The sequence below is a fragment of the Macaca mulatta genome, chromosome 4 (assembly GCF_049350105.2).
Source record: "Macaca mulatta isolate MMU2019108-1 chromosome 4, T2T-MMU8v2.0, whole genome shotgun sequence".
NCBI classification, from domain to species: Eukaryota; Metazoa; Chordata; class Mammalia; order Primates; family Cercopithecidae; genus Macaca; species Macaca mulatta.
In genome coordinates this window covers 132,702,567-132,714,198 of record NC_133409.1, presented here as the reverse complement: position 1 = coordinate 132,714,198, position 11,632 = coordinate 132,702,567, and the positions used below count along the sequence as shown (strand labels likewise).

The window sequence follows — 11,632 nt, the reverse complement described above, 5'->3', positions numbered from 1 at the left end:
CAAAAATTTGAGTTAATTTTGATTGAGGAGTAATCAGACCAAGTTCAGGCATGTATATTTTTTGGTTGTTTTTGTTGTTGAAGAGAAAGGGGTCTCAGCATATGGTGCAGGCCAGATTCCAACTCCTAGGCTCAAGGGATCCTCCCACCTCAACCTCAAAAGCAGCTGGGATTACCAGTAGGCGTCACTGTGCCCACTAAGGTCAGGCTTCTAATTAGCCAAATCTGACACAGATTTTCTCACTCCTCCTCCATCACTTTATTTCTTTATATGATTTGGCAGATATCAGAAGTCCTCCCTTTCCAAATATCTCACTATACTGCTTTGTTTTCTACTATGGGCAGAATTTTTCACCATTGCACTCATTTTTCTAAATCAGGCAGGATTTAGATTTCTCTTTCTTTCCTTTCTTTTTTTTCTTTTTTTCTTTTTTTAATTCTTGCTGTAATACCCAGACTAGAGTGCAGTGGTATGATATGATCTTGGCTCACTGCAACCTCTCCCTCTCTGGTTCAAGTGATTCTTGTGCCTCAGCATCCCAAGTAGTTGGGATTACAGGTGTGTACCACCATGCCTGACTAATTTTTGTACTTTTTGTAGAGACGGGGTTTCATGCTTGACTAATTTTTGTACTTTTTGTAGAGACGGGGTTTCACCATGTTGACCAGGCTGGTCTCAAACTCCTGGCATCAAGTGATCCGACGGCCTCAGACTCCCAAAATGCTGGGACTACAGGTGTGAACCACCACACTCAGCCAACAGTGGGTTTTTAATAAAACAAACAGCCAAGGATGAACTGGAAACCACAAACGAGCTCTTTTTCTATGACCTAGCCTCCGCACTTAACCTTAGGCAAAGAGTAGTGTGTCAGGGGGCCTGCCTATGGGTAAATTCTGAAAGCCTCGCCAGAGACACTTACTTTTTTTAACCCCTGTGGTTAAAGAGGACAGGTGGGTGCAGAGGGAATTTTATAAACGACACAAACACAAACAATTTCAAATCCTGAAAAAATTCATTTGGATGTTTGTTTTGCTTCCGTTTTATAGCTTGTTTTAAATCAAAGACTACACCTTCCTGAGACAAGCGTTGATTACACACAAAGTCAAGACTGGCCAGGGCAGTGGCTCAAGCCTGTAATAGCAGAATTTTGGGAGGCCCAGGTGGGTGTGGGGGTAGGGTGGGGATCCTGGGTATCTCTCACGTCCAGGAGTTCCAGACCAGCTTGGGCAATATAGGAGAGCCCCACCCCTACCATCTCTAAAAAAAAAGAAAAAAGAAAAAAAGCCGGGCATTGGGGTGCGCGCCTGTAGTCCCGGTTACTTGAGGGGCTGAGGTGGGAGCCTGAAAAGTCGAGGCGAGCCACTGCACTGTATTCTGAGCTACAGAGCGAGACTCATGGGGCGGGGGGGGGGTGGGAGGGAAGAGGCAGGGGGAGCGGGGAGACAGAGAGGGAGAGAGAGAAAAGGAGGAGGGGGAGAAGGAGGAGGGAGAGGAGGAGGAGGACGACGAGGACACTCTGTGACACACTGTCCTCCAGAGATACAGATTCTGGCATTCTAAAGGAAGAAGGACAAAGAAACCAAAACCAGTTTATCCAAGGCTTCAACTTTTCAGTCTGACCCTTTGATCTACATTCCATTATTTTGGTAGCATGGTGGGAGTGGATTCGGAGTGGACACAGACCCTTTTCAGGATTAGATCAGATAATTAAAATGCAAACAAACTTCTTTATTCCTTCACCTCAAGGAGCGTCCTTGGAAAGTAAACACACTTTGGGGCATTTCAAGGGGGGCGCAGTGAAAGGGTGTCCTTTGCGCCTCAGCTCCAGAGAAAAACGAAAGGTGGGTGGGAAACTAGGATAGAGGTGAAAAGTAAAAGGGGACTGAATCAGCGAATGACAAAGGGAGCAGGGCTCCGCACAGGAGTAGGAGGAAGAAGAGGAGTGACTGGGGCTTGTGTCAAGCTTCCTCTGAATGGTTAGACAGCTGCCAGGTGGGAGAGGCGGAGGACGAGGAGGCGGGTTCCACACGCGGTTGGCCTGGGGCTGATCCAGTCTTCAGCTCTCGCGGGCTGGGAGTCCGGGGCAGCGGCAGAGGCCACACCCAGGGCTGGCTGGTCCCGCGCTTTCCCGAGCTCAGCAGGCGCTTGCTGCTTGAACTGGCCAAAGAAGGAACGAATGAATGACCCTTTTGCCAGGATGGAGACCCGAGGGCCTCAGGGAGCTGCGAATCCCATGGACTCCTCCCGCAGCCTGGGGGACCTCGGGTCTTTTCCGCGCGAGGTGGGGCGCGGGGCCCCGCTGGCTCCGGGCGCCCGGAATCCCGCGACGGCGGGGGCGAGCCGAAGCCAGGGCGGCGGCCACGAGGACAGATCGGCAGGTCGGGCCCTCGGACCTTGGGCCGGAGAGGAATTGGACCGTGAGTCCTGGGTCAGAGAGAAAGTACTCTTTCTCCTGCACCCAGAGAGGTGGTTAGGGACTCAAGGGGACCCTGAAAGGGAAAAGGTGGCCGGTGCAAAGGACCTTCCTCACGCGGCGGGTGGAGAGGACCACGGCGAGGAGCCCAGCTATCCTTCTGTCTCTCAACGAGAAAAGCGAATTTCTGGCAGGCGTGTAGCCCCGCCGCGGGACCCAGCAGACCCACCCAAATACGTGCTTGTGCGGGTGGAGGATTATCAGCTAACACAAGAAGTGTTGCAGACCTCGTGGGCCAAGGGTCGCATGACCACCAGGACTGAGGAGCACTCCGTGACCGCGCTCACTTTTCGCAGCAGTAGAGAGGGACAGCCTGGGGGACACCGGGCCCCTGCTGAACCCCGGAATCTCCAGGAACGAACAGGGGCACCCCGCGTTCACGCCGCGGAGAGGAGGGTTTCACCGTCTCCAGGGACCTTGCTCGAGGAGATTAAACTCTAAAGAGTAACCCGAGAAATGTTCCGGGATGGTGGATGAGCGATCATCCTTAAAAGAAAATGCTATTCTGGGAACTCCAACCAGCAATTAACCTGCAGAAGGAACCTTTTGAGAGGCTGGCGCAGAGCTTCAGGCAGGCAGATTAAGAACTGTAAGCAGCATAATACCTCCTTTGTGGCTTGAATTCCTTGGCGGTGTGGGGACCTAAGTCATTCAGAAGAGGGGGAGAAAAAATATTTTCAGATTGACAGAATGTGGGAGTTTTGAGATGAGAAAACCTGTTGTTAATTTGCATTTTGGAATAACTCAATTGATCTCTTTTCTGTTCCCCCCACGCCACCCCGCACTCTTGTTTCTCTTTAGGACCTAGAGACAGAAGTGAAGTTTGAAGTCTGCTCTCTGCAAAGAGGGTGGGAGTGGGTGAAGGAGAGAGGCTTGTTTTAAAAGCCAAAAACAGAAAGTAAGAAGAAATGGGAAAATAAAACCAAAGCAGCAAGTGACTCTCTTCTGATGTGCACTTTTCATTTTTCTTCCCCACATTTCAGTGTTAGAAAGAAAAAGAGAGGAGCTAGGGAAAGAAGGAGTTGGGACAGAAGACTAAGATTTCAACATGAAATTCCATTTACAAGGCTTTACCGCAAACAATAGCTCATTTAGTCCTGTAAACATGCATTTATCATACATTTTTAATTTTAATATTAAAAATACTGCATGCAAATGTTCTGATTTAAAGGTAGATAACAATATGTAGTTTGCCATAAAATGAATGCATATCTTATTCTTTTCCTCAGTTCTTCATTAATGAGACCTGTAGTCAAGAATGGATTGAAAATACCGATCTCCTGGTGTAGTTAAAAAAATCTCTTCTGGTATTGCTGAAACAACTAATTTTTCTTATTTTGTTTATTCTTCTTTATTATTAAATACCATCTGAATTAACTCTTTAGTAGTTGGCCTGGTTGAAGCTCTGCGAGGAGCAAAGCAGCCCTCTCCAGGTGAACTACTTCACTTTACCACCTGAAGGAGTATTTACTGCAAGAATTAACAAAGCAGGTAGGACTCTGGCTTTTGATGAGCAAATGATTGCAAGGTGCCTCCTTCCCCAGTCTTCCCTTTTGCCTTAATTTTTAGTTTAGAGCTTGAAATGTTCTCAAAAGATCATCTGATCCACCTCTTGCCTCCTGGCAGGCCAGATAGATAAGACGCTCCTGTTTCACTCATGAGCCAATCTAGGCCTAGAGGTCTTGTAGCATATCTAAGTCACACAGCTAGTAATTGCATATGCTTACCAAGTGGATGAAGAATGTGGTAATCTCCCTCCTAAAGGTTTGGGGTGGCCTTTAGAGGATTTATTTGACCCTTACTTAGGGGTCAAAAGATGACTGAGGATATCCTAGGTTTTCTTTTTTTCTTTTTTTGAGACAGAGTTCCACTCTTGTTGCCCAGACTGGAGTGCAATGGCAGGATCTTGGCTCACTGCAACCTCTACCTCCCGGGTTCAAGAGATTCTCCTACCTCAGCCTCCCGAGTAGCTGGGATTACAGCCATGCACCAACACGCCCGGCTAATTTTGTATTTTTATTAGAGACCGGGTTTCTCCATCTTGGCCAGGCCGGTCTCGAACTCCTGACCTCAGGTCATCCCCCTGCCTTGGCCTCCCAAAGTGCTAGGATTACAGGTGTGAGCCACCGCGCCCGGCCGATATCTTAGGTTTTCTAACTCATGTTTGTGAGAAGTACTAGAGAATCACCTTAATGTTCCTGAATCCTGCAAGGCCTCTTGGCTGGAGAATCATCACTAGCAGTTCTTAGGCCTGTGAGCCCCTCACTTGGGAGAGGAATTCAGCATCTGAGCTCATCTGTGTTCAAAACTGCTTGACAGGTAGAAAAGATTCATCCCTTAAGGTGAATCTCTTTTCCTTAACAACCCTGCCTGACTCCAATGGTAGATTAACCTGTTTGGCACGTAAGTTTCAGACCTGAGCTTATTTATTTGGTTGAATCATCACATGCCCAGGTGACTGATCATTGAATATGGAGAACAAAAAAAGTCTCTCCCAATAACCAAAAATGGCAAGTAGCATCACTCAGCTGCTTTCTCTGGAGGCAAGCTCTGGAGGTCAGCTGCTTGGGTTCAAAACTGGCTCTACCTCTTTATGAACTGTGTGCCCTCGGGCAAGCTGCCTTATCTCTGTGTGCCTCTGTATCCTGATTTGTTAAGTGGGGACAATAAATAGTAGTAACTTCATAGAGGGTTTTTTTTTTTTTTTTTTTTAAGGGTTAAGTTAAACAAAAATACTTAGAACCTTGCCTGTCATACAATAAATGCTCAAAGTTAGTTAAATTTTTTATTATTAGCATGGTTATTATTTAGTTCACTTTTCATCCTAACTAGGCTTTAGTCTTTTGTTTAGTAACAAAGAGCAGAAATTGTATAACACAAGAAATCTAATTAAAGTCAAACCAGTGGTTTTTAATAAGACTGTTCTGTACTCCTGAAAGCAAGGACTTATTTCTAGCTTTTCCCAACCGTTAATGGATCAGTAAGTATATTTCTTAAATTCCTTAGAAATGACCTTCATGTCTTGTGTAGGGACTCATGGTAAGGCTCAAAGGACTAAGGTACACTATGCTTAACAGTCATTGAAGAGATTTTAGTACTGCCTAGTTCTGGGCAGATGGGAGCTTTGAATACTTTCTTTAACCTGTCAGGTTAGTTTGTTTTCCCTCTGGGGCTTTAAATCTGATGCCCTGTTGTCTAGAAAAGCAAAATAGACACAATTGGTTTGCATTTTGTCTTTCAGCCAAAAATGTGTTTAGCCAGGTTAGCTTAACTCCTTTAAACCAAATATGTTTGAGCTAATTATTTTTTTTTCCTTTCCTCACTGTGTTTCAAGCAAAGAAAATTTATTTTTAAAGTGCTTACTGAACTTCCCGATTAACCGCATGCAACACGTTTATAGATTTCATTTAATATAGAGTTCTTTCTCATTGGAAACAAAAAGTAGTAAAGTCGAAATACTGTTGAATTTGCTTCACAGATGTTCCTGATCCAAGCAGAACCCTGTTATTTGAAGAGCCTGAGAAATCTTATCCCATTTAGAAGTGTCCTGGGAGTGCATCCAAAGTGAAACTTGGGCATCCTCAATACTAAGAAATCTCCGAGAATGGCTGGGTCTTGGCTCTTTGATCTTACCTCTACTCCACTGAAAAATACGATTATCTAAAATTGTGTTAGGTGGATGAACCACATCAAAGACTTCCAGAAGCCACTCCAGTGACCATAAGACAAATGTCAGAATCGCATAACCACCAGGATCAGGCAAGTGTCATCCTCTCTTAAAAATATTTGTTTACAACCGCGATCTCCTTTTGGGAATCATTACATTTGACTTGCTGCTTATTTTTGTTGGACGTTTCCAGTGCTTGGCGATAAAACTTGATGTGGCTCTTTGCTTTGAAAAAGAAAAAAAAACTTTTTATTAAAAGAAAAAGTTATACACACTGCATAAAAATTGGGGAAATGTTATGAAGACAAAGAAAATTATAATAAAGGAAACAAAAACTTACAGATGACCCCAAATCTCTTTTAATATTTGGCAAGTTTCAAATATGAGTTTTTTTGTTTTGTTTTGTTTTTGTTTTATAAAGACAGCACCTTGCTATGTTGCCCAGGCTAGTCTTAAAATCCTGGACTCAAGCAATCCTCCTGCCTTGACCTCCCAACACGCTGGGCTTATAGGCATCAGCCACCATGCCTGGCCAAGTATGGTTTTATTTTATTATATCTTCATGTGTATATACCTACATATATACATACATTTTTCTAAACTATGTAAAGTAGTATTAATGTAACCTCTGTATATTCCTGAATATTGTCTTTATATAAACAAACATATACTGATGCTACTCATGATGTGTTCTGTGAAACGGCAGCATGGGCATCTCCAAGAAGGTTTTTAGAAACGTGGAATCTGAGGCCCCATTCTAGATCTACTGAATCAGAATTCGCATTTTATCAAGATCATTGGATGATTCACATTAAAGTTTGAGAAGCATTGACATATTCTCATATTTAGTTCTGTATTCTATTTTGTCACTTACCAAAACTAAAAGGGTTTTTTTTTTTTATTCTGTGTTCCCAATTAATTGTTAACAATGCCATGAAGATAATAATTTGTAGAATTTTGAAAACACTTAAAGATTACAGGAGGGTGAAAGATAGAGGATATGAATTGGTAAATTGGCAAAGAGATCTCTATGAAGTTTTATAGTGTCTTTTTAAAAGAGCCTTATTATTTGAAAGTTAGCCCTAATGAACCATTGACTCACCATTGGATTTCAAACTATTTCGGAAATGTGGCTATTTCGTTCTCCAGGAATATGAAATAATACGTTATCAAAAACTCCTGTAAGGGTGAAAAAGCAGGAAGTCATTAACATATTGCACAACTGCAACTCTGCAGGCTGAGTCAGAACTTGTCAGCCACTTGTGATGAATTGAGAGGAGTGGGGAAAAGGTGGAGCCAGAATTTGAATCAACTGATTCAGATAAGTAAACAAAGGGCTGTGCCTCTTGAACACCGTGACATCTCTATAACTGCAGTCAGTACTTTGCTCTGTAATTAGGGAGGGCAAATCTGTGAATATACTTCTCTAGATGAAGATAAAGTCCAGATTACTTTGGAGAGAGTAAGGAGTTATGATTGGTTTTCAGGCATTATGCAGCCGGTAGTCACAAATAAAACATTAAGACTTGGTTATCTTCAAAGCAAGGAATTAACCAAATTCAAACTTACATTTCTAACCTTAAAACAAAACAAGAGGCGGAGCGTGGTGGCTCACGCCTGTAATCCCAGCGCTTTGGGAGGCCCGAGGCTGGTGGATCACCTGAGGTCGGGAGTTCAAGACCAGCCTGACCAACATGGAGAAACCCTGTCTCTACTAAAAACACTGAATCAGCTGGGGTGGTGGCGCATGCCCGTAATCCCAGCTACTCGGGAGGCTGAGGCAAGAGAATCACTTGAACCCGGCAGATGGAGATTGCGGTGAGCCAAGATCGTGCCATTGCACTCTAGCCTAGGCAACAAGAGCAAAACTCCGTCTCAAAAACAAACAGACAAACAAAAAACGGAACAAGAGTCTTTGAGGAGACTGCAGCCCTCCCAAAAATAGAACAAACAGAGGCTGTGTTTGCAGAGCTTGGTATAATAAAAGAGTCAGCCAGCATCATTTGTGCTTGGCAGGGAAGCAAAGGCAGGTAGGGCAATAGGAAAGCTTTGTAGTGGCCAAGATGATCTTACCAGTTCCTCAGCTTGACTAAATTTTAGATAAGCTTCTTCTTGACTTAGGTCCCTGACTTTCCCTTTCTTAGAGCATTTACTTTAAACGACTTTCAGTTGTAAATTCTTTCTCTGCCTCTTTGAAATGTAAGTCTAAGAAAGATCCAGGTATGTCTTTCTTAAGGACCTAGGAGCCATTCCTTTGAAATGTAATCACCAAAAACAAACAAACAAAAAACCCAGAGGTCCCTAACTATCAGTCTCTGTGGGAGGGTGGAAGCCCAGCTTCTCAAAGTGCCAATCAGCAAACATAGATGGCATAATCACATTGACCAGTGTCCCTTTTAACATTGTCTCGTAGTTTTTCACTAGCTCACCTTAATGCTTAAAACGTTCCCACCTTTTGTTTCAAAGGAATTGAGTTCAATCTCTCTCCTGAATGCAATAGTTTTTGTTTTTTTGTTTGTTTTTTGAGACAGAGTCTCGCTGTGTCGTCCAGGCTGGAGAGCAGTGGTGCAATCTTGACTCACTGCAACCTCTGCCTCCCGGGTTCAAGCGATTTTCCTGCCTCAGCCTCCTGAGTAGCTGAGACTACAAGTACATGCCACTACGCCCAACTATTTTTTTTTTTTTCACTTTTTTTATTTTTAGTAGAGATGGGGTTTCACCATGTTGGCCAGGCTGGTCTCAAACTGCTGGCCTTAAATGATCCACTTGCCTTGGCCTCCCAAAGTGCTAGGATAACAGGTGTGAGCCACCATGCCTGGCCGCTAATGCAATAGTCTTGAATAAAGTTTTCCTTGCTTATTTAACTCTGTCCCATGCAATTACTCTTTAGCAATAGTGGAAAAAGAAAGGCTTTAGTTATGCTCTGCTTGGAGCCTATTGGCATGGGGGAGCTGGAGGCAGGTGATCTAGAAGGACAGCTTCTTATATGACTGGTTTAGGGATTTCTTAGGTGGGCCCTGAGTTGGAAAAAAGAGAGAGAGAGAAGCTGGCAGTCACTGACCAAGTCCTGACCTTTTGAGCTGATTGCTCCAGAGGCTGTGGTTTGACTTCCCAGGTTGTGACTTTGTCACAAAACTTGTAGGTTGGAATTCTGTAATAAATGGTATCAATCTCATAAGTTTTTTTCAAGGATTCAGGTGAATAAAAAAATTCTTAGAACAGTATCTGGCATATAGTAAATACTCAAAATTAACTATTATTATAATTAGTAGTAGTGGTAGTGGTAATGTGTTGTTCAGTTTACTTTTCATTCTAGTTATTAGGCTTTAGTCTTTAATGACAAAGAGCAGAAGACATAGAACACACACACACACACACACACGCAGAAATCAAATCCAAACCAGTGGTTTTAATAAGACTCTTTTCTGTCTTTTTTAATATTTCACCATATATGATCTGGTCATTGTCCATACATATACTCAGGCTTTCATTTGTGTTAAACCAACCCTGAAGACCGAGCTAGAAACTGAAAAATCCAGTCATAAAATTCTGGAAGATTTAGTCACAGATTTATTTTATGGAGATAATCACATTATACTTGTTTATTAGAAACATCCAGAATGCGGCCTTGCAAGTAGCTTTTTTATGGAGGTGAAATATGCTTTGGCATAGTTTAATCCTGTTGACATCCAAAATGCTATGTAATGGACTAGTGCCACCTACTGAAAGCAAAGTCAAGTCTGTGTAAGTCCATCTAGGCATGGGGTATTACCTAGTGGTCACTGGGGTTATAGCATACATAAGCATTACCTTAAGACTGCATGACTTGTTCCTAGCCCAAACCCCTGAGTGTTAAATTTGCTTTGTGTGACCAGTGGACCATCCTTAGGCCATTTTCTACCTTCAAAACATCTTGTGACTTTGAGCGTATTTGGAAAGGCCATGAGGTCCATGGAAAAGTGGGCACAACTGCATATCTTGAATTCGACTTACTTGGAAGAGGACAAATGAGGTATAAGGGGTACCACCGGCTTTTTAACAAAGCTAGAGAACTTTCAGGGAGGACTTCAGAATACAGTCAACTTCTGTAAGGATTCTCTAACTGGTGTCCCTGTGTCAGGAAAAGCCCTAAGCCTACCTGTGGACTTTCCAATCCAGCCTCAATGTTATCCCAGGCCCCTGAGGTTGTAGGGTTTATGCTATAGTCTTTCTATCCTAACTGGGTGGAATAATGTACAAAGTTACAAATGAAATAAATAACCTTTTATTAGAAATTGGTAAGGCCGGGCGCAGTGGTTCATGCCTTTAATCCCAGCACTTTGGGAGGCTGACGTGGGTGGATCGCCTGAGGTCTGGAGTTCGAAACCAGCCTGACTAACATGGTGAAACCCTGTCTCTACCAAAAATAGAAAAAATTAGCCAGATGTGGTGGTGCACACTTGTAATCCCAGCTACTCGGGTGACTGAGGCAGGAGACTTGCTTGAACCTGGGAGGCAGAGGTTGCAGTGAGCTGAGATCACACCACCGCACTCCAGCCTGGGTGACAGAGCGAGACTCCATCTCAAAAAAAAAAAAAAAAAAAAGAAAGAGATTGCTCATTTCTCTCCCTGGTTGGGATTCTGTTGGAGTAGAAGAAAGGGGATTCTCTGACCTGTATATTCAGTGGCATGCCAAGGACCAAACAATGGGTGGGGTTTGCTCGGGAGAGAACAATAAGCAGTGCTTGTCATTAGAGATTTTAAAACAATGATAAAGCCAGACTAAAAGTCTTTCTGATTTCTTTTTTTAGATGGAGTCTCACTCTTGTTGCCCAGGCTGGAGTGCAATGGCGCAATCTCAGCTCACTGCAACCTCTTGCCTCTTGGGTTCAAGCTATTGTCCTGCCTCAGTCTCCTGAGTAGCTGGGATTACAGGCATGCGCCACCACGCCCGGCTAATTTTTGTACTTTTAGTAGAGACGAGGTTTTGCCGTGTTGGCCAGGCTGGTCTCGAACTCTTGACCTCAGGTGATCTGCCCACCTCAGCCTCCCAAAGTGCTGGGATTACAGGCTTGAGCCACCGAGCCTGGCCTCTCTTTTTATTACTGTCATGTGGTTAGTGATAAAATGCTTCTATCTGAAAACAAATTTATTGTTTTAAATTCTAAAAAATTCTCATGATTATTGCTTAAATTTTAATAAAGCAGATGTAATTTTCAAATTAGCATATTTTAATTCTTCTTTACTATATTTTTTCTATGTGGAAGATCATTGAAAATCCTCTGTGTTGTCCTCCTAATATCTCTATCCCTCTGTCACTGTCTGTCTGTCTGTCTCTCTCTCTCAATCTGTCTCACACATAGACTCAATTAAATGCATTCATTGTGAGAGTAATTTTTTTTTTTCTTTTTGAGATAGAGTCTTGCTGTGTCGCCCAGGCTGGAGTTTAGTGGCATGATCTCAGCTCACTGCAACCTCTGCCTCCTGGGTTCAATAGATTCTCATGCCTCAGC

General features: G+C 43.4%; 1 protein-coding gene across 3 annotated transcripts; it reads left to right on the top strand.

Annotated features, from left to right (window-relative positions):
• Window positions 1-2,051: 2,051 nt before the first annotated feature.
• On the top strand, window positions 2,052-6,972 carry C4H6orf141 (chromosome 4 C6orf141 homolog). Of its 3 annotated transcripts, XM_028847489.2 has the most exons (3): window positions 2,052-3,062; window positions 3,859-3,964; window positions 5,952-6,972. In XM_028847489.2, the coding sequence occupies exon 1, from the start codon at window positions 2,177-2,179 to the stop codon at window positions 2,912-2,914; it is 738 nt and encodes a 245-aa protein (XP_028703322.2). In that variant the 5' UTR covers window positions 2,052-2,176; the 3' UTR covers window positions 2,915-3,062; window positions 3,859-3,964; window positions 5,952-6,972. The 3 variants fall into 3 exon arrangements, with proteins under 3 accessions (XP_028703322.2, XP_028703323.2, XP_014992005.3); XM_028847490.2 differs by lacking the exon at window positions 3,859-3,964; XM_015136519.3 differs by having other exon boundaries at window positions 2,052-3,964; window positions 5,952-6,454.
• The last annotated feature ends 4,660 nt before the right edge of the window (window positions 6,973-11,632 follow it).

Bases quoted from the DNA above. Each gene is read 5' to 3' on its own strand.
- C4H6orf141 (XM_028847490.2), top strand. From the start codon at position 2,177: ATGAATGACCCTTTTGCCAGGATGGAGACCCGAGGGCCTCAGGGAGCT.